This window comes from Oncorhynchus tshawytscha, linkage group LG07 (genome assembly GCF_018296145.1).
Source record: "Oncorhynchus tshawytscha isolate Ot180627B linkage group LG07, Otsh_v2.0, whole genome shotgun sequence".
Classification (NCBI taxonomy): domain Eukaryota; kingdom Metazoa; phylum Chordata; class Actinopteri; order Salmoniformes; family Salmonidae; genus Oncorhynchus; species Oncorhynchus tshawytscha.
In genome coordinates, this window is record NC_056435.1 from 65,691,371 (window position 1) to 65,713,736 (window position 22,366).

A 22,366-nucleotide genomic window follows, 5' to 3' on the forward strand; every position below is an offset into this window, starting at 1 on the left:
TATATGTGATGTAAGGAGGTAAGGCAAAAAAATAGGCCTATAGTGGCGAAGTAATTACAATTCAGCAATTTACACTGGAGTGATATATGTGCAGATTAGAATGTGCAAGTAAAAATACTGGTGTGAAAAAGAACAGAAAGATAAGGTAAGTGGTTGGTTGGATGGGCTATTTACAGATGGGCTGTGTATAGCTGCAGCGATCGGTATGCTGCTCTGACAGCTAACGCTTAAAGTTAGTGAGGGAGATATAAATCTCCAACTTTTGCAATTCGTTCCAGTCATTGGCAGCAGAGAACTGGAAGGAAGGAAAGGCGGCCACAGGAGATGTTGGTTTTGGGGATGACCAGTGAAATATACCTGCTGGAGCGTGTGCTATGGGTGGGTGTTGGGTGCTGCTATGGTGACCAGTGAGCTGAGATAAGGCGGGGCTTTACCTAGCATAGACTTATAGATGACCTGGAGCCAGTGGGTTTGGTGATGAATATGAAGCGAGGGCATGTCACCAAGAGCCTACAGGTTGCATTGTTGGGTAGTAAATTGAGCTCTGGTGACAAAAGAGATGGCACTGTGATTACTGAGATAAGGAGGAGCTTTACCTAGCAAACACTTGTAGATGATCTGGAGCCAGTGGGTTTGGCAATGAATATGTAGTGAGGACCAGCTAACGAGAGCATACAGATCACAATGGTGGGTAGTATATGGGCCTTTGGTGACAAAATGGATGGCACTGTGATAGACTGCATCCAATTTGCTAAGTAGAGTGTTGGAGGCTATTTTGTAAATGACATCGCCGAAGTCAAGGATCGGCAAGATAGTCAGTTTTGCATTATGAGTGAAGCAGGCTTTGTTTACGAAATAGGAAGCTGATTCTAGATTCTAGATTTACTTTTGGATTGGAGATGCTTAATGTGAGTCTGGAAGGAGAGTTTACAATCTATCCAGACAGCTAGGTATTTATAATTGTCCACATATTCTAAGTCAGAACCGTCCAGAGTAGTGATGCAAGATAGGATGGCGGGTGCGGGCAGCTATCGGTTGAAGAGGATGCATTTAGTTTTACTAGCGTTTAAGAGCAGTTGGAGACCATGGAAGGGGTGTTGTATGGCATTGAAGCTCGTCTGGAGGTTTGTTAACACAGTGTCCAAAGAAGGGCCAGATGTATACAGAATGGTGTCGTCTGCATAGAGGTGGATCAAAGAATCACATGCAGCAAAAGCAACATAGATATATACAGAGAAAAGAGCCGGCCCGAGAATTGAACACTGTGGCACCCCCATAGAGACTGCCAGATGTCCGGACAACAGGCCCTCCGATTTGACACACTGAACTCTATCAGAGAAGTAGTTAGTGAACCAGGCAAGGCAGTCATTAGAGAACCCAAGGCTGTTGAGTCTGCCAATAAGAATACGGTGATTGACAGAGTCGAAAGCCTTGGCCAGGTCAATGAAGACGGCTGCACAGTACTGTCTTTTATCGATGGCGGTTATGATATCGTTAAGGACCTTGAGCATGGCCGAGGTGCACCCGTGACCAGCTCGGATACCAGATTGCATAGCGGAGAAGGTACGGTGGGATTCAAAATGGTCAGTGATCTGTTTGTTCACTTGGCTTTCGAAGACTTTAGAAAGGCAGGTTAGGATGGATTTAGGTCTGTAACAATTTGGGTCAGAGTGTCTCCCCCTTTGAAGAGGGGGAGAACCGTGGCCGCTTTCCAATCTTTAGGAATCTCAGATGACATACAGCCAGATGCTTTGTATTTTAGTGGGACATACAGACAGATGCTTTGTATTTTAGTGGGACATACAGCCAGATGCTTTGTATTTTAATGGGACACCATACAGCCAGATGCTTTGTATTTTAGTGGGACATACAGCCAGATGCTTTGTATTTTAATGGGACATACAGCCAGATGCTAACAGTGGCAAAAGCCTGTTTGGAAATCTTTTCTTAGAGCGACAGACTTGAATTCTGAAAGAATAATAAGTTAATCAGGATATTTAAGCAAATTATGCATTTTATTTTATTTGACCATTTAAAATGCATTAAGAAGCCACACCAGTCAACAATACATGCACCACAATTACAGAGGATTACATAGAAAAAGTCAAGCCTTGTTAGACTTGTTTTCAACAATAATTTATACAGTAAGTTGTACAGTAGGCCTGAACATGTTTCATCTTCATGCGTGACCCACCAGCTTGATTCAGTCTTGAATTTTTTTTGGGGGGGACATAGATAAAACTAGAGACTCATAATTAGAAAATGGTACATCATACACTACAGTTGAAGAACAATGGGAAAGTAATTCTGCTTTGAAAGTTGAGAAACTTGTAATCTCACTTTTGAGAAAATGACCCTCCTCAGTACTACTATTGAGGAGCTCTTCTTTGTCTGCACCCATTCAGCATCGTTCACACCCTCTTAAGCCTTAGTCCCACCTATCTCTTTAAGGATTCACATGTGAGGCCATGTACTAAACAACCAAAGATTTCAAGACTGAAGGCTGGTTTATACTACGTGTATCAATAGCTGTTGCGGTGAAATCATGAACATTCAATTGTCGTCCGATATCAAATTTGTTATTGGCTTTATGAAAATCTATAAACACAAAAACTACAGGCTGCATGACGTCAACAGTCTGGGGGTAAAAAATAGCATAACTAGAAAATAGCTAACGATTGTGTGTGACTAAATAGAAGCAGGACATTCTACCAGAGAATTATAGAACTCGGGCACTGTCTCGTTGGCCTAACGTTGTATCCTAATTTGAAAATAAGGTATAAATTGGAGAACCTATTTGAGTTAGAGTAATTCTCACAAGGGCTTTACTATCTACGGCAGTGGGGGGACAACACCGGTGATGGGTTTGATGTACACATTGCAGCTTGCCTTTATGTCCCTGAATTGATCACAGTTGAAGCCGGCCACTAGCTTCTTAGGACCGGGTCTGTATGGAGTAAAGGTCATCTTCACACGTAGTCGTTGTCCTTGTTTTAGGAAAGGCATTCTGAGGAGACACGTGAAACAAATTATACCTCAAGGAAGCTTTAGATCTCTGAACTTCAACACACAAGGTAGTGTAAAATATTTCAGATGGAAAACCTCAAAGCTTTAACCACATGAACAGCCCATGAATGCGTGTACTTTCTAGTTTAGCCAAGAGCTAAAAAATTTATTTTGGACAGACTACGTAACATAAATTGTATTGAATCATCTGTCAAAAGACTGATGCCACAACAAACAAGGAACCACATTTCCGGTGCTTTGGTGTCCTCACTAGATATCTGGACATATCAGGATTGGGTGGAGGTTGTGCTGAAAGTGTGGGCGTGGATTTCAAGTAATTATTTCAAGCTCAAAGTTTTCAGAAGGGGGGATTGGCTGAGAGTTTCTTTTTAGGGGGCTGGTGACTTCACTAGTCTCATTAGTATCTTTTGTCAAAATTTTTCCTCCAGAACCTAATCAAGTATTTTACACAATGAGATGTTAGGTCTTGGTTTCTGAGATTAAGAGGTAAATTGTCAACTTGACGAGCAAAGTTCCAGGTTGTCATAAAACCTGAATCCATCCCACTTGGCAAAAACTGGGTCCACATCCAGGATTCAAATCTGGACACATTTCACTGGGCACAGACGTCAGTTCAACGTCTAGTTCTGATTTACATTTGGTTGAGTTATCAACTAATGTGAATTAGAAATCAACAAAAACGGTTCAAAGTTGACTTTTTGTAAATACAATCAGTTTTCCATGTTGATTCAACATCATCACACTGATTTTTTGGGTTGAAATTACATGTAAACAATGTTGATTCAACCAGTTTTTTCACAGTGGGATGGATTCAGGTTTTATGACAAACTGAAACATTGCTAGTAAGGACTTCAGAGAAATGTCAGGACCTACCTGGCTTCCATTGTTTCAGTCAGCAAGCCACTGCCGGTCACTGTTATGAAGCAGTCTCTTAGACCTTCGGATAGAGGGTTCTCAAACACAACCTCTGCCGTCATGTCACTATACTGCAATTCAGATCCAATGGCCTAAAAGAGAACACACATTCAAATAAAAGCATTTGCTAAATAGTATATTATATTGGAACTATCACACCGAATAAACCCCATCTCCAGTTTAATGGCTGTTACTGATATTGGCGTTGTATGTATTAGATCAACTGTTCAGATGACAATCTAACACTTTAGATTTTCATCTTCACAACACGTTTATTCACAGGGCAACCATTAATATCCTTGCAAATTGCTATTCTCGCTTGGGGCGGCAGGGTAGCCTAGTGGTTAGAGAGTTGGACTAGGAACCGGAAGGTTGCAAGTTCAAACCCCCGAGCTGACAAGGTCGTTCTGCCCCTGAACAGGCAGTTAACCCACTGTTCCTAGGCTGTCATTGAAAATAAGAATTTGTTCTTAACTGACTTGCCTGGTTAAATAAAGGTAAAAAAATAAAATTAAAATAAAAATCCTAGTGTTTGCCACCTATAAATTAAAATGGTAACCCAAGAGTATGTAAAGACAATCGGGGCTTGTTCACTAATGACCCCAATGAATGTTACTCAGAGAAAGTTGAGCTGTTCTAAGTGGGTTTTTGGAGTGGCTTAAGGATCTGACAGACTGCGAAATGACAATGTTGGGAATATGCTCACTTTGATGGTGAGCGAAGGGCTCTCTGGCACAAGGTCTTTCTCTGTGATGTACACTGCCCCACTCTTGTCCTTGTCTGTGACCACAGCCGAAACCTTGATGCTGTTGCTCTCCTGCATTTTCTCCCCATACACAGAGAAGGGGATGTGGATGGGTATAGTCAGATCTGCCAACAGAGACAATGCATTTGAATGTCAAGGTATCACAAATCCTAACGTTCTGTGGTGTCCTCAGTACAACAGTAGCAACCCTAACATTCTGTATCATCCTCAGTACCACGTTAGCAACCCTAACATTCTGTATCATCCTCAGTACAACATTAGCAACCCTAACATTCTGTATCATCCTCAGTACAACGTTAGCAACCCTAACATTCTGTATCATCCTCAGTACCACGTTAGCAACCCTAACATTCTGTATCATCCTCAGTACAACGTTAGCAACCCTAACATTCTGTATCATCCTCAGTACAACGTTAGCAACCCTAACATTCTGTATCATCCTCAGTACCACGTTAGCAACCCTAACATTCTGTATCATCCTCAGTACAACGTTAGCAACCCTAACATTCTGTAGTGTCCTCAGTACCACATTAGCAACCCTAACATTCCGTATCATCCTCAGTACAACGTTAGCAACCCTAACATTCCGTATCATCCTCAGTACAACGTTAGCAACCCTAACATTCCGTATCGTCCTCAGTACAACATTAGCAACCTGACAGCCATAAGAGTTAATGTCAGTCAATTTGCTACAACGCTACGGCAGCTATACATGAGACTTGTAGTGGAAATGTCCTGTATTTACCAAATCATGAGAGCAAACCACACACAAGTCAGAGTTATCATAAAGTCCATCTTTAAATATATGAGCTCCATCACAACCCTGTGACTCTCAGATCAAATCAGTGTCTATAAATGAATTCTCTGAGAGTCCTTACACATTGCAACTGAGATCCTTTATAGCAAAGACACACATAGCCAGACAGCATTGGCTATACATTATCGTTCAGCTTTGTCTCCTAAACTATGTTCTTATCTCGTTCTCAGGACCATAAAACAAAACCTCATCAACAGGCATATATCAAATACACCCCTCCTGGACAAGATCACAGAGACACAGTGACTGGCACACAGACATTGTGGAGCCAAGAGATAATTGGTTCCCCCTCAATCATCCCTTAACATGGTTTAAAAGATATGTTTACATATGAAGACAAGCTTGACCCCTCCCCTCTCTGCGGCCCAAGTAACTGACCCCATGACAGAGAAAGGATAACTGCAAATGGCCACCACTATAGTACAACAAGATCAATTCTAAATGAGAAGTAACTCACAAGCATGTCATGAAAATAAAACATCTTATCTATGTTACCCAACTATTCTGATTAATCCCCAACAGACTTTACGGCTTTGTTAAATTGACCAGTTAAACTCTAACTATATGCACTCTTGAAACACACCACCTTGTCTAAAAAGATTGATATACAGTGGGGAGAACAAGTATTTGATACACTGCCGATTTTGCAGGTTTTTCTACTTACAAAGCATGTAGAGGTCTGTCATTTTTTATTATATTAGGTACACTTCAACTGTAAGAGACGGAATCTAAAACAAAAAATCCAGAAAATCACATTGTATGATTTTTAACTAATTCATTTGCATTTTATTGCATGAAATAAGTATTTGATCGACCTACCAACCAGTAAGAATTCCGGTTCTCACAGACCTGTTACTTTTACTTTAAGAAGCCCTCCTGTTCTCATCTCATTACCTGTATTAACTGCACCTGTTTGAACTCGTTACCTGTATAAAAGACACCTGTCCACACACTCAATCAAACAGACTCCAACCTCTCCACAATGGCCAAGACCAGAGAGCTTGGCCATTGTCAGGGATAAAGTGTAGACCTGCACAAGGCTGGGATGGGCTACAGGACAATAGGCAAGCAGCTTGGTGAGAAGGCAACAACTGTTGGCGCAATTATTAGAAAATGGAAGAAGTTCAAGATGACGGTCAATCATCCTCAGTCTGGGGCTCCATGCAAGGTCTCACCTCATGGGGCATCAATGATCAGAACTACACGGCAGGACCTGGTCAATGACCTGAAGAGAGCTGGGACCACAGTCTCAAAGAAAAGCATTAGTAACACACTACGCCGTCATGGATTAAAATCCTGCAGCGCACGCAAGGTCCCCCTGCTCAAGCCAGCGCATGTCCAGGCCCGTCTGAATTTTGCCAATGACCAACTGGATGATCCAGTGGTGGAATGGGAGAAGGTCGTGTGGTCTGATGAGACAAAAATAGAGCTTTTTGGTCTAAACTCCACTCGCCGTGTTTGGAGGAAGAAGAAGGATGAGTACAACCCCAAGAGCACCATCCCAACCGTGAAGCATGGAGGTGGAAACATCATTCTTTGGGGATGCTTTTCTGCAAAGGGGACAGGACGACTGCACCGTATTGAGGAGAGGATGGATGGAGCCATGTATCGCGAGATCTTCGCCAACAACCTCCTTCCCTCAGTAAGAGCATTGAAGATGGGTCGTGGCTGGGTCTTCCAGCATGACAACGACCCGAAACTCACAGCCAGGGCAACTAATGAGTGGCTCCGTAAGAAGCATCTCAAGGTCCTGGAGTGGCCTAGCCAGTCTCCAGACCTGAACCCAATAGAAAATCTTCGGAGAGAGCTGAAAGTCCGTATTGCCCAGCGACAGCCCCGAAACCTGAAGGATCTGGAGAAGGTCTGTATGGAGGAGTGGGCCAATATCCCTGCTGCAGTGTGTGTAAACCTGGTCAAGAACTACAGGAAACGTATGATCTCTGTAATTGCAAACAAAGGTTTCTGTACCAAATATTAAGTTCTGCTTTTCTGATGTATCAAATACTTATGTCATGCAATAAAATGCAAATTAATTACTTAAAAATCGTACAATGTGATTTTCTGGATTTTAGATTTTAGATTTTGTCTCTCACAGTTGAAGTGATGATATGATAAGAATTACAGACCTCTACATGCTTTGTAAGTAGGGAAACCTGCAAAATCGGCAGTGTATCAAATACTTGTTCTCCCCACTGTCTGTGTCACACCAAGGATGTTGACAAAGAATTATGAAGGTGAATAGCTGCAATGCGCTCCTGGTTTTGTTAAGTGTTTCAGTTCTCTTTGTTCTGTAATGGAAATGCCTCCCTGTGTGCACTACTGTGTTAGTTAAACATTGTAGGCCTACTCATGGAAAGAGTTTGAAACATTTTCACTCTACCTTGGTTTGGAAGGAGCTTCTGTTCTTTCAATTCGGTCTGTATCTGGGAGGATGGGATCCCATTGTATCTCATGGCCTGAACGTTGACATTGATCACTAGTGTCCGAGTTTCATTGTCGTTGCTGTTCAGTACAAGCTTGAGATCGATGTCTTTGCCGCTGACTGGCTTGTTCAGCTCCACGATCTTCATGGAAACGCCAGGTTTGTCGTCATGGATCCCGTTTGAATTCTCTTCTGGTATGTTGACTCTTTTCACAGCTTGATTGTACACATCCCTCTCCTTTTCCGTGCCTGTTTAAAATGTGACATTTTGGATGAGTACCTGGTGACTCAAGCAGTTGCTCTCACTCACTTGGGAGAATTATCGTGACAGGTAGACACAGCACCTTTCTGACTCATCTCTTAAAAAAGTACAGAAATTTTTCCCAGACCAACCGTAGTTCTCAAATATATAAAATACACTTATACCCTTATGATAGGCATAACCCTTGTAACGCTGCATTATTTCTGAAATCAACTGATAACAGTTCAATCTTGATATAGTCAGACTCTCGGTTCATTCAATACCAACCCTCTGCATGTTTATAGTTGGCAGTGATGTCCACTCTCTTGTCGCTGCCCACTGCCTTGGTGCTGATGTTCTGACCTACGGACACACTGTCCGTGAAGATCTTTTTCTTGGAGCCGTCAGCGAACACCATCCAGGTTACACGGTCGGCGTTGACTTCGGCGAAGACAAAGGGCACATCGTATTTGAGGTCAACGTGACCCTGCAGTATGGCCTTGACTGGAGCAGGGCCGCAGCAGTAAACACCTGGGGGAGGGGAAGAGAAAACAACATGAGCGTATAACAGGGAGTTCCCTTCATGTCTCCCAGACCCAGGACACGAACTCAGAACCATCTGCACAAAACACAACATAATAAAATAAAATCAAATGTATTTATATAGCCCTTCGTACATCAGCTGATATCTCAAAGTGCTGTACAGAAACCCAGCCTAAAACCCCAAACAGCAAGCAATGCAGGTGTAGAAGCACGGAGGTACAGTACACACAACCTCCAGAAGTATGTTATCATGGAAGATGGTGTGAGATGAGATGGAAGTTGGACCGTACCCGTGCTTTTCTCCTGGGGGGTGGGGTCCACAGCCTGCCAGCCGTCGTATAAGGAGCCTGCTGAGAGATCGGGCCTTCTCATCCAAGCCTCCACCCACACATGGTAGTTCCTGAGCAGAAACACCCGTCTTCAAAACTTCATGCTATTGGCATCACCCTTCATACTGTAGCCACAATTACCTCATGTTACACTTACCATACACTGTCGGGGCTCTGTTTGGGTCTGACTCCATAGTCGGAGAAGAAGTCGTCAATTGTCAGGTTTTTGTCGGTGTCGTGGGCTGACTGGAAGTTGGTAACCACTCGACATGGGATTCCCAAACACCTCAATACTGACATGGAAATACATTTCAGGCATACTGGTTAACTAAAACAATACATTTCAGGCATACTGGTTAACTAAAACTAAAATAAACACATCAAAGGTATTGACATCAGCCTCTCTCCTCTGGCCAGAGGTGAATCGACCTATCCTTCCTGTTTGGCCCTGTCCAGGGGTGTCCTCGGATGGGGCCACAGTGTCTCCTGACCCCTCCTGTCTCAGCCTCCAGTATTTATGCTGCAGTTGTTTATGTGTCGGGGGGCTAGGGTCAGTTTGTTATATCTGGAGTACTTCTCCTGTCCTATTTGGTGTCCTGTGTGAATTTAAGTGTGCTCTCTCTTTCTCTCTTTCTTTCTCTCTCTCGGAGGACCTGAGCCCTAGGACCATGCCTCAGGACTACCTGACACGATGACTCCTTGCTGTCCCCAGTCCACCTGGCCGTGCTGCTGCTCCAGTTTCAACTGTTCTGCCTTATTATTATTGGACCATGCTGGTCATTTATGAACATTTGAACATCTTGGCCATGTTCTGTTATAATCTCCACCCGGCACAGCCAGAAGAGGACTGGCCACCCCACATAGCCTGGTTCCTCTCGAGGTTTCTTCCTTGGTTTTGGCCTTTCTAGGGAGTTTTTCCTAGCCACCGTGCTTCTACACCTGCATTGCTTGCTGTTTGGGGTTTTAGGCTGGGTTTCTGTACAGCACTTTGAGATATCAGCTGATGTACGAAGGGCTATATAAATAAATTTGATTTGATTTGATTTGAATCGGACACAAATGGTGGGTAATCTTGCCATCCCTCTCAAAAACCAATCACAGCCCTGGGTCTGAGCGCATGCAATAGTCAGTGCTATTTAAATAACATTGTATTGATTGATTGACTAAAATAATAATTGAGAGATTGGACAGTTATATCCTACCTGTGCACATTACAGCGGCGAACACCCAACACTGGCCATACTTGACTGGATTACCACCATATTTGAGCCACCTCCTTAGTACCTCCACACTGCCGTTCCAGTGAGTGGGGGACATGCCACCATCGTATTGACCATCCCACCGCCCCATCAGGACACCTCCGTCATCGTTAGCGTTGATCTGGGCAAGGAAAATAATGTTCAAATTAGATTCCAGAACTGTCATTTGGCTGAGTGAATGTGTTTTTGTACAATCTAAAATGTAGTTGCTTTCCTGGATCTAGATTGAGCATAGCCTTGGACTAAAAAGCATGTTCAGTGTGGAAAGTTAGTTTTAGTCCAGGACTAGATTTAATCTGGGTCTGGGAAACCTGTCCTGTATGTGTAACAACACCTTAATTAGTGGCACTGGACCCATTTATAGTGAACAGGGCCAGAAATAAACCAATGGATTTTCTTGTGCTGTTTAAACAGAACTATGAGCTGATGATGATTTAAAGAATGTCACTGTTATTAGTGGGGTTCAATAATGTTGTCACGGCTACTAGTGGGGTTCAATAATGTTGTCACTGTTATTAGTGGGGTTCAATATTGTTGTCACGGCTACTAGTTGGATTTAATAATGTTGTCACTGTTACTAGTGGGTTTCAATAATGTTGTCACTGTTACTAGTGGGTGTAACGGTTTTCTAGTGGTGATGAAGGAGAGTCGGACCAAACTGCAGCGTGTCGATTGCGATCCATATTTATTAAACAAAAAAACGTAAATACGACTAAACACTAAACACTACAAAACAATAAACGTAAATGAAAACCGAAAACAGCCTATCTAGTGCAAACTAACAGAGAGTACAAGTAAGACACTAAGGACAATCACCCACGACAAACTCAAAGAATATGGCTGCCTAAATATGGTTCCCAATCAGAGACAACGATAAGCATCTGCCTCTGATTGAGAACCACTCCAGACAGCCATAGACTTTGCTAGACAACCCACTAAGCTACAATCCCAATACCACCACCAAAACCCCAAGACAAACACACCACAATTACAAAAACCCCATGCCACACCCTGGCCTGACCAAATACATAAAGATGAACACAAAATACTTTGACCAGGGCGTGACAGAACCCCCCTAAGGTGCGGACTCCCGAACGCACCTCAAAACAATAGGGAGGGTCCGGGTGGGCGTCTGTCCATGGTGGCGGCTCCGGCGCGGGGACGTGGACCCCACTCCTTTAATGTCTTAGTCCCCTCTCCCTTCGTCCCTGGATAGTCCACCCTCGCCGCCGACCATGGCCTAGTAGTCCTCACCCAGAACCCCACTGGACTGAGGAGCAGATCGGGACTGAAGGACAGCTCGGGACCGAGGCAGCTCGGGACTGAGGGAAGCTCGGGAGTGAGAGAAAGCTCAGGAGTGAGAGAAAGCTCAGGAGTGAGAGGAAGCTCAGGAGTGAGAGGAAGCTCAGGAGTGAGAGGAAGCTCAGGAGTGAGAGGAAGCTCAGGCCGGTAAATAGATCTACCAGCTCCTGGCTGGCTGGTGGTCTCAGCAGATCCTGGCTGACTGGCAGATCCTGGCTGACTGGCAGATCCTGGCTGACTGGCAGATCTGGAAGAGTCTGGTTGACTGGCAGATCTGGAAGAGTCTGGTTGACTGGCAGATCTGGAAGAGTCTGGTTGACTGGCAGATCTGGAAGAGTCTGGCTGACTGGCAGATCTGGAAGAGTCTGGCTGACTGGCAGATCTGGAAGAGTCTGGTTGACTGGCAGATCTGGAAGAGTCTGGTTGACTGGCAGATCTGGAAGAGTCTGGCTGACTGGCAGATCTGGCGGCGCTGGGCAGACTGGCAGATCTGGCGGCGCTGGGCAGACTGGCGGCGCTGGGCAGACTGGCGATGCTGGGCAGACTGGCGGCGCTGGGCAGACTGGCGGCGCTGGGCAGACTGGCGGCGCTGGGCAGACTGACGACGCTGGGCAGACTGGCGGCGCTGGGCAGACTGGCGGTGCTGGGCAGACTGGCGGTGCTGGGCAGACTGGCGACGCTGGGCAGACTGGCGACGCTGGGCAGACTGGCGACGCTGGGCAGACTGGCGACGCTGGACAGACTGGCGGCGCTGGGCAGACTGGGGGCACTGGCGGCGCTGGGCAGACTGGCGGCACTAGCTGCCCCATATAGGCTGACAGCTCTGGCGGCTTCTTACAGACTGACCGCTCTGGCGGCTCCGTGCTGACTGGCAGCTCCTTGCAGACTGGCAGCTCCTTACAGACTGACAGCTCCGTGCAGACTGACAGCTCCGTGCAGACTGACAGCTCCGTGCAGACTGACAGCTCCGTGCAGACTGGCAGCTCCATGCAGACTGGCAGCTCCATGCAGACTGGCTGCTCCATGCAGACTGGCTGCTCTATGCAGACTGACATCTCTGGCTGCTTCATGCAGACTGACAGCTCTGGCTGCTCCATGTAGACTGGCTGCTTCATGCAGACTGGCAGCTCGGGCTGCTTCATGTAGACTGACAGCTCTGGCTGCTCCATGCGGACTGACAGCTCTGGCTGCTCCATGTAGACTGACTGCTTCATGCAGACTGGCAGCTCGGGCTGCTTCATGTAGACTGACAGCTCTGGCTGCTCCATGCGGACTGACAGCTCTGGCTGCTCCATGCGGACTGACAGCTCTGGCTGCTCCATGCGGACTGACAGCTCTGGCTGCTCCATGCGGACTGACAGCTCTGGCTGCTCCATGCGGACTGACAGCTCTGGCTGCTCCATGCAGACTGACAGCTCTGGCTGCTCCATGTAGACTGGCTGCTTCATGCAGACTGGCAGCGCGGGCTGCTTCATGTAGACTGACAGCTCTGGCTGCTTCATGCAGACTGGCAGCTCTGGCTGCGCTGAACAGGCGGGAGACTCCGGCAGCGCTGGAGATGAGGAAAGCTCCGACAGCGCTAGATAGGCGGGAGACTTCGGCAGCGCAGGAGAGGAGAAAGGCTCCGACAGCGCTGGAGAGGCGAGGCGCACTGTAGGCCTGATGCGTGGTGCTGGTACTGGTGGTACTGGACCGAGGACACGCACAGGAAGCCTGGTGCGGGGAGCTGCTACCGGAGGGCTGGGGTGTGGAGGTGGTACTGGATAGACCGGACCGTGCAGGCGCACTGGAGCTCTTGAGCACCGAGCCTGCCCAACCTTACCTGATTGAATGCTCCCGGTTGCCCTGCCAGTGCGGCGAGGTGGAATAGCCTGCACTGGGCTATGCAGGCGAACCGGAGACACCGAGCGCAAGGCTGGTGCCATGTAAGCCGGCCCAAGGAGACGCACTGGGGACCAGATGCGTAGAGCCGGCTTCATGGCATTTGGCTCGACGCTCAATCTAGCCCGGCCGATACGCGGAGCTGGAATATACCGAACTGGGCTGTGCACCCGCACTGGAGAGTGCCTGCCCGGTCTCTCCAGCCCCCCGGTAAGCACAGGGAGTTTGCGCAGGTCTCCTACCTGGCATAGCTATACTCCCTGTAAGCCCCCCCCCCAAGAAATTTTTGGGGCTGACTCCCGGGCTTTCTTGCCAACCGTGTTCCCTCGTATCGCCGGCTCCTCTCTCCGGCTGCCTCTGCTCTCCTAAGTGCCTCCACCTGTTCCCATGGAAGGCGATCCCTTCCCGCCAGGATCTCCTCCCATGTGTAGCAACCCATGCCATCCAATATATCGTCCCATGTCCAATCCTCATTGCGCCGCTGTTGCTGCCTTTGTTGCCTCTCCTCTTTCGGCTGCTCCTGCCTGTTGACACGCCGCTTGGTCCGTTGGTGGTGGGTGATTCTGTAACGGTTTTCTAGTGGTGATGAAGGAGAGTCGGACCAAACTGCAGCGTGTCGATTGCGATCCATATTTATTAAACAAAAAACGTAAATACGACTAAACACTAAACACTACAAAACAATAAACGTAAATGAAAACCGAAAACAGCCTATCTAGTGCAAACTAACAGAGAGTACAAGTAAGACACTAAGGACAATCACCCACGACAAACTCAAAGAATATGGCTGCCTAAATATGGTTCCCAATCAGAGACAACGATAAGCATCTGCCTCTGATTGAGAACCACTCCAGACAGCCATAGACTTTGCTAGACAACCCACTAAGCTACAATCCCAATACCACCACCAAAACCCCAAGACAAACACACCACAATTACAAAACCCCATGCCACACCCTGGCCTGACCAAATACATAAAGATGAACACAAAATACTTTGACCAGGGCGTGACAGTGGGTTTCAATAATGTTGTCACTGTTACTAGTGGGGTTCAATAATGTTGTCACGGCTACTAGTGGGGTTTAATAATGCTGTCACTGTTACTAGTGGGGTTCAATAATGTTGTCACGGTTACTAGTGGGGTTCAATAATGTTGTCACGGCTACTAGTGGGGTTCATTAATGTTGTCACTGACTACTTTGGTTCAATAATGTTGTCACTGTTACTAGTGGGGTTCATTAATGTCACTGTTACTAGTGCTGTTCAATAATGTTGTCACTGTTACTAGCAGGGGTCAATAATATTGTCACTGTTACTAGTGGGGGTCAATAATATTGTCCATGTTAAATCAATAATGTTGGCATTAGCTAGGCTTTCCATCCAATTGGCGACAGATATTAATGCACATTTTTTTAAGTCATAAAAGCATAAAAACAATATGCGCGCATTTTCCCACCAGTGATGTGTTTCCATTAAATGGACTTTTCTTTCAGATAAGAGGCTGTGTGTGATGAGAGAAAAAAAAACTTATGCTGTTAAATTCATTGTGACTCGTTTCAGGAAACTTGGTGCATGTCGCACGTCACTACTTCACAGGAGCAGCATTTCAACGTAAACATAATTTGTTTTATCAAAGTTTTTGGGGCAGAAATGACTTCTAGAAAATGTGAACTTTCATGTGCCTTAATTAGAAACTTATATTCCATCCATAAATACGAATAAAATTGTTAATTTACGAGCCCAGTTGGTTTAGCCATGGAAAAAGTCAGGAACCTTCACGCTAGCCATGATTGGCTTAGATAATATATGGGCTGGACCTGAGCTTGTATTGGTCTGCCATGTAGCATGCTTCTGTCTGTGACATGAGCTGTTCAGAATGTGTTAACAGTCATTTCTACTGCGCCGTTTTCGATACATATAATGTTAGCCTTTGAGAACTACAAATCTCAACAACATTGATGTCTTGAATTTATCAGGCGCTATCGACAGGTCAGTAGGAAAAGTGATGGGCTACTTACTGTATACGCCACCGTCAGTGTGAACTGGAGTGACTTGACACAAATCTGGCCAAACAAGATGTAGCTAAAAACATAACCGAGTTAAATGTCTCGGGTCGGCCGTGAAGCGTTCATCCATATATATGGGTAAGAGTCTAGCTACATTTCCCAGAAAAAGTTTTCTAATTTTGTAATAAAGTTGTTGTCGTTGCAAGTTAAAGCGTTCTGTTAGTTAGCTACTAAACGTTAGCTTGCTGGCTCGCTAGCAACGCTATGTATATGGTCTGCATAGTAAATTTATTCGAATCAGAAATCCATTTGCATTGCTAATTATACCCTATTCTTAGCTAGCTAACATTGAACCTATTTTGTTAGCTTTAGCTACCTGCAGATTCATTCTACAGCTATGACAATGTTTGCATTGGTAGTAGTTTGAGTTGGGGTTATACTAGTGCATTGTTTAGCAAGCTACCTAGCTAGCTACATGTCTAAACAAAAGTCTCCACTTCGGCCAGATTATTACATGACCCATCAAATTAGCAGGTGTGTCTGGGGGTGATTATGGCCATCAATTGTATTTAATGAACATGTGTGTAATGTAGTCTGTGTGTAGCTGGTGTAGAGGAGTCAGGCGCAGGACAGCAGATATGAGTAAATAAACAACCTTCGTAAAGTTGACTGCCACATTTTCCATCAGCACTTTCATGAAATGTCATAAAATGCTTTATCTGACAGGTACTTTACTCGCATAAAAAGGTTGGATGGAAACCTTTTTACTGTTACTAGTGGGGTTCAATAATGTTGTCACTGTTACTAGTGTGGGTCAGATCTCCAATCTTACCATGGCACTGACCACCCTACTGACATAGATGGGGTTACAACGAGCAGAGAAGTCCTTGGCGGGGTCACTCAAACACTTGGGATTCACGTCAAGCAGCTTCAGGCAAATGTCCACTATATCGTCTTCAAACTGGAGAAACAATACATTAGGGCAGGTTAGCTAGCAACCTACAACAATTTATAAAATGTCTTGTCTATACTAACTTACAATTTAGTCACTTAACAGATGCTTTACCAATGGAGCCACACAGGACTCTAGCCAATCATGTAGACTAAGACTAATATATTGTGTGACACTTGGTCGGTTTCCTGGACAACAGATTAGTCCAGAGTAAAAATACTTTTTTTTTTAGTTGAGGAATATATTTAATCTGTATCCAGGAAACAAGCCCTATATGTTATGAGCAGCTAGCTAGTACTTTTCAACGGTACAATACTGTTTGGTTTGTTCTGTGTACCTGTCCGAAGTTCCACGCCATAGAGCTGATGTATTTGTCAGAACCTTTGTACACCAGGCCTTGTTCTCTCATCACATACTCCTGCCTCTCCTCCTCCTCAGGTAGATGCACCGAGTCCTCTACAGCCCGCAACAAAATACAGACGTTTTAAAACATCAATTATAAGAATTTGTTCCACTGACTTGAATGGTTAAATAAAGGATAAATAAAAAATACATTGTTATTTGTTATTATTAAATGAAAGGGTATCTGGACAATGTTTTAATTGCGAGTATCTTTAACATGTTATCATGCTGTTACTGTGTTGTGACCACTGTCTCCCATGCTAGAATGTAGTGTTACCAAGCTGTGTTACCAGGATATTACCAGGATGTTACCAGGCTGTTACCAGGATGTTACCAGACTGTGTTATCAGGCTGTGTTACCAGAATGTTACCAAGCTGTGTTACCAGGATATTACCAGGATGTTACCAGGCTGTTACCAGGATGTTACCAGACTGTGTTATCAGGCTGTGTTACCAGAATGTTACCAAGCTGTGTTACCAGGATATTACCAGGATGTTACCAGGATGTTACCAGGCTGTTACCAGACTGTGTTATCAGGCTGTGTTACCAGACTGTTACCAAGCTGTGTTACCAGTATGTTACCAGGATATTACCAGGATGTTACCAGGATGTTACCAGACTGTGTTATCAGGCTGTGTTACCAGAATGTTACCAGGATTTTACCAGGATGTTACCAGGATGTTACCAGGATGTTACCAGGATGTTACCAGACTGTGTTATCAGGCTGTGTTACCAGACTGTGACCAAGCTGTGTTACCAGGATTTTACCAGGATGTTACCAGGATGTTACCAGGATGTTACCAGACTGTGTTATCAGGCTGTGTTACCAGAATGTTACCAAGCTGTGTTACCAGTATGTTACCAGGATGTTACCAGACTGTGTTATCAGGCTGTGTTACCAGAATGTTACCAAGCTGTGTTACCAAGATGTTAGCAGGATGTTAGCAGGCTGTTTCCAGGATGTGTTACCACGCTGTGCTACCAAGCTGTGCTACCAAGCTGTGCTACCAAGCTGTGCTGCCAAGCCTTTATAATAGGATGTGCTACCAAGCTGTGCTAATAGGCTGTGCTACCAAGCTGTTACCAGGATGTGTTACCAAGCTGTGCTACCAAGCCGTGCTAATGGGCTGTGCTACCAGTCTGTGCTACCAGACTGTGCTACCAAGCTGTGCTGCAAGGCTGTGCTACCAAGCTGTGCTACCAGGCTGTGCTACCAAGCTGTTCTACCTGGGTGTGCTACCAGGCTGTGCTACCAAGATGTGCTGCCAGGGTGTGCTGCAAGGGTGTGCTGCAAGGCTGTGCTACCAGACTGTGCTACCAAGCTGTGCTGCAAGGCTGTGCTACCAAGCTGTGCTACCAGGCTGTGCTACCAAGCTGTTCTACCTGGGTGTGCTACCAGGCTGTGCTACCAAGCTGTGCTGCCAGGGTGTGCTGCAAGGCTGTGCTACCAAGCTGTGCTAATTGGCTGTGCTACCAATGAACTCATCACATGGTTTAAACAGCAATGCAACCATTTTGATATTAGAGAACAGCATTCATAACCACAGATTGTTATTCATATAATGTGGCTCTGGATGTTGTGGCCCATTGTTTGTATCTGTGTGTCTATTATGTCCCAAAACAGTTATGAGGCATCTTTCCAACCCATACAGAGACATGGGTTACAACAATCTCTGTAAAGTTAGCCATTTCCAGCTGTTAAACTGATAAGAACATTCAGGAATGCAGCATTTGACACCCCCTGGATACTGTATCAAATAATGACTGTGTGTTACCATGGCTGTATTGAATCATTCACCACATTTGTTGTCCTTTATGTGATTAAAAAGATTAATTTATCACAGTTCTAGTTAACATTTTTAGGAATGCTTTATACTTCATTATATGTCCCAGAATGCCCCATGCGGGATAATGAAGTTGTTTTGAATTGAATTGTCTTTACCTTGGCACCAGGGATTAAACAGCAGAAGGAGCTTGCCAAGGCTGCTGCCCACTGAGGTGGTGGCGCTGGTCTTTACAGACAGGCTGTACTCTCCCACTGGGGCGTCTGCTGGGCTGGTGATGTCCAGGGTGATTGAACCCGCCGGGAGCACTGAGCCCTGGTGAACCTTGACCTTCCAGGAGGAACCCTTCCCACAGCCCTCAGGTAGCCCGAACACTGACCTGGTCCCCAATGCCTCTGAAGGCTGGGGCCCTGGATGGAGAAGGGAGAATGTTGTGGGTTGTGTTCAGTAGGAATGAAATTGATGAAAACTTTCAGAAACAGTGATGTACTATTTATTTTATTTTACCTTTATTTAACTAGGCAAGTCAGTTAAGAACAAATTCTTATTTTCGATGACAGCCTAGGAACAGTGGGTTAACTGCCTGTTCAGGGGCAGAACGACAGATTTGTACCTTGTCAGCTCAGGGGTTTGAACTTGCAACCTTCCGGTTACTAATCCAATGCTCTGACCACTAGGCTATAGACTGGGAGTACAAAAAATTAGGAACACCTTCCTAATATTGAGTTGTTGAGGGTGTGAACGTGAAAAAACCCAGCAGCACTGCAGTTCTTGACGCACTCAAACCGGTGCCCTTGGCACCTACTACCACACCCTGTTCAAAGGCACTTAAATCTATTGTCTTGCCCATTCACCCTCTGAATGGCACACATACACAATCCATGTCTCAGTTGTCTCACGGCTTAAAACATCCTTGTTTAACCCCGCTCCTCCCTTTCATCTACACTGATTGAAGTGGATTTAATTAGGGATCATAGCTTTCACCTGGATTCACCTGGTCAGTCTGTGTCATGGAAAGAGCAGGTGTTCCTAATGTTTTATACACTGTGTATTTGTCCAATAAGATTCAATATTTTCTGTCCGCGTAACTTTGATGTCAGGAGTACAGTACATATACAGTACAAGTGGAGGTATCTCAAATCCTGTCAGTGGTGCAATTCAGTCTTTAGATTAGATTGAATTGACCCCAACTCAGGTATGTACAACATATACAAGGATTTGTTCTAATGTCATTATTACTGCACGTGTCTGTCTTGTCAAAACCTAGAGTCCTAGTGTGTTTTAGTCCAGGACTAGCATAATCTGGGTCTGGGAAACAAATACAAACAGCCCTAATAAATAGCAGCGATAAATAAAATGTTATATTCTAGATAGCTCACCTGTCTCCACCGTCAGCTCCAGTAAGTCCGTTGTGGGCCTGGTGGGGTCATGGAGTTCAAAGGTGACCAGGAAGGACTGGCCTCTCCTGACTATCAGTCTGTTCACTGAGATGTCATTGGTGTTGTGGGCTGTGTTGTTCTTCTCACAGTTGAGATCTATTTTACCAACGTCTGCAAGAAAGAAAGAAATTAATAAATATATAGATTTGAAACTGAATTATCCCTTAGTCAAAATCCTGATTTTCAATTTTTCCTGATTAATTTAACTTTTTTTGTTGTTCTAGTGTGGGTGTCTGTTTCTGCATTTGTTGCCGTTGTCTTGCCCAATGTTGTCACATTTTTGCCTGACAGCAACATAGCAGAAACAGACTGTCAGTTGGGCTAGTTTAGATCACTCGATAGAAAAAAACACTTGTAGCCTTTCACCATGCAGAATGCATAATAAATATGCAGAAAGAAATAGGCGAAAGACCATAGACTTAGGAATTAGAATGTAATATGATCTCTATGTAAAAGACAACGATGGGCCAGTATGAAATGGTATGAGGAACCTAGGACAATAATTCAAGTGAAACATCTATTTTTCTAGTTTGCTTATGTGTTATCTTTGCCAGTGGTTCCCAAACGTTTTATATTCCCGTATCCTTTCAAACATTCAACCTCCATCTGTGCCTGTATTTAGTTTTCATGCTAGTGAGGGCCTGGAATCCACTCTCACATAGGTACGTGGTTGCAAAGGGCATCAGTGTCTGAGCTCAGCCCTATCCAGAAATCTTGCAGTGCTCGTCTCTCAATTTAAAAAAAAACATGTCAATACTTTGCCCCTTGATAACCAACGCACTTCTCTATGTTGTAAAAACGTTACATGGTCACTGCCCATATCATTGCATAATGCAAAAAATACACAAGAGTTCAGGGGCCTTGCTTTAACACAGTTAACCATTTCCTCTCATGTTGTCTTGGTTTCCAGTGGTTTGCAGAAGAGGATGTCTTCCTTAATTGACCCCCCATAAACGTAACGAACATATACCAGGAGCTGTGCCAGGCCTGCCACATCTGTTGACTCATCCAGCTGTAACGCATAGAATTCACTGGCTTGTATGTGAAACAGTAATTGTTTCAAAACATCTCCAACCATGTCACTGATGCGTTGTAAAACAGTATTGTTTGATAAAGTGATTGTCTGTATGGTTTTTGGGCTTTTTCCCCCAGCAATGTCCCAGCCATATCCGCAGCAGCAGGAAGAATGAAGTCCTACACAATAGTATGGGGCTTGCCTGTCCTAGCCACTTGGTAGCTCACCATATAAGACGCTTCTAGCCTCTTCTTATTAATCGTATCTGTTTCTTTTATACATGCCTAACTACTCAAAAAAACTCCTGTGGCTTATTTTTCAAATTGTCATGTTTTGTTTCTAAATGTCTGCACAAGAGTGAAGGTTTCCCGCGAGAGAGTAACGGTTAATGTTATTGGATGTTAATTAATTGACCTGTATTTGACATTGTGTTGTTATTTCGCTGAACACTAGATGGTTTAATTTTATTTTTGGCAGTGAAACGAGGCTAATCAGCCGAGAAAAAAAAACTCACCCAAATGAATAGCACCTTTGGAAAACATAAATGTCCTGTTTGAAAATGTTATTTTTTAGTATTTTTTTCTGTTTTTATGTGAATCCCATATTTTTTTTGTTGGCGTACCCCAATTTGGGAATACCTGATCTATGCATTACATTACAGGCCAACTTTTCATATTTTCTTTAATGACTCATAAATAATAAAAGCTGTCAGAAATCATATTAATTTAACAGATGAACAAACACTAACAAGGATGATCTTCCATTGTAAGAAAAAAGTTCCATTCTACAAGTCAAGTCACCCAATTACCCATTCACTGTACTATATTACCCTCTGTCACTAAACATGACATAGGCTACATTGACAATGCAATATCCACATTTTTCAGCATCTGAAAAATCTTGCAACGAGCAGTGTTAATTGACTTACCAAAACCCATTGAAGCTGTCTCACACGTGGTTGTGTTGGTAAGTAAGATGCAGTTGCTTGTTGTTGTACTGCAGTACTGTTAGTAATGAAAGGATGCCAGGGCTTTTAAAAGGAGCCCAACCCGTGTCATAAGAATGTCTCAAATTTCACACAGTTACAAATGTACACACCTTTTTTTACTTTAAGGAAAATGTGTCATTAGATAGTCATCATCACCACATCAGCATCTATATTAAACCAGAAATGTGAGTTTATGTGCTGCGTTGAGATTGAACTGCTGTAGTTAGCACTCTCTTGACTGTTTGAGTTGTATTACATTGTTCAGTGTGTGTTTCTG

General features: G+C 44.5%; 1 protein-coding gene across 1 annotated transcript; it reads right to left on the reverse strand.

Moving 5' to 3' along the window:
* Window positions 1-1,996: 1,996 nt before the first annotated feature.
* On the reverse strand, window positions 1,997-22,112 carry LOC112259469 (protein-glutamine gamma-glutamyltransferase 2-like). The gene is made up of 13 exons (XM_042324831.1): window positions 22,030-22,112; window positions 20,027-20,197; window positions 18,806-19,057; window positions 16,798-16,916; window positions 16,341-16,469; window positions 10,263-10,440; window positions 9,218-9,353; window positions 9,022-9,131; window positions 8,477-8,719; window positions 7,906-8,196; window positions 4,649-4,812; window positions 3,901-4,034; window positions 1,997-3,007 (listed from the first exon to the last, which is right to left on the reverse strand). Exons 1-13 carry the CDS (start codon window positions 22,037-22,039, stop codon window positions 2,833-2,835), a joined length of 2,112 nt encoding a protein of 703 aa, XP_042180765.1. The 5' UTR covers window positions 22,040-22,112; the 3' UTR covers window positions 1,997-2,832.
* Window positions 22,113-22,366: the final 254 nt, after the last annotated feature.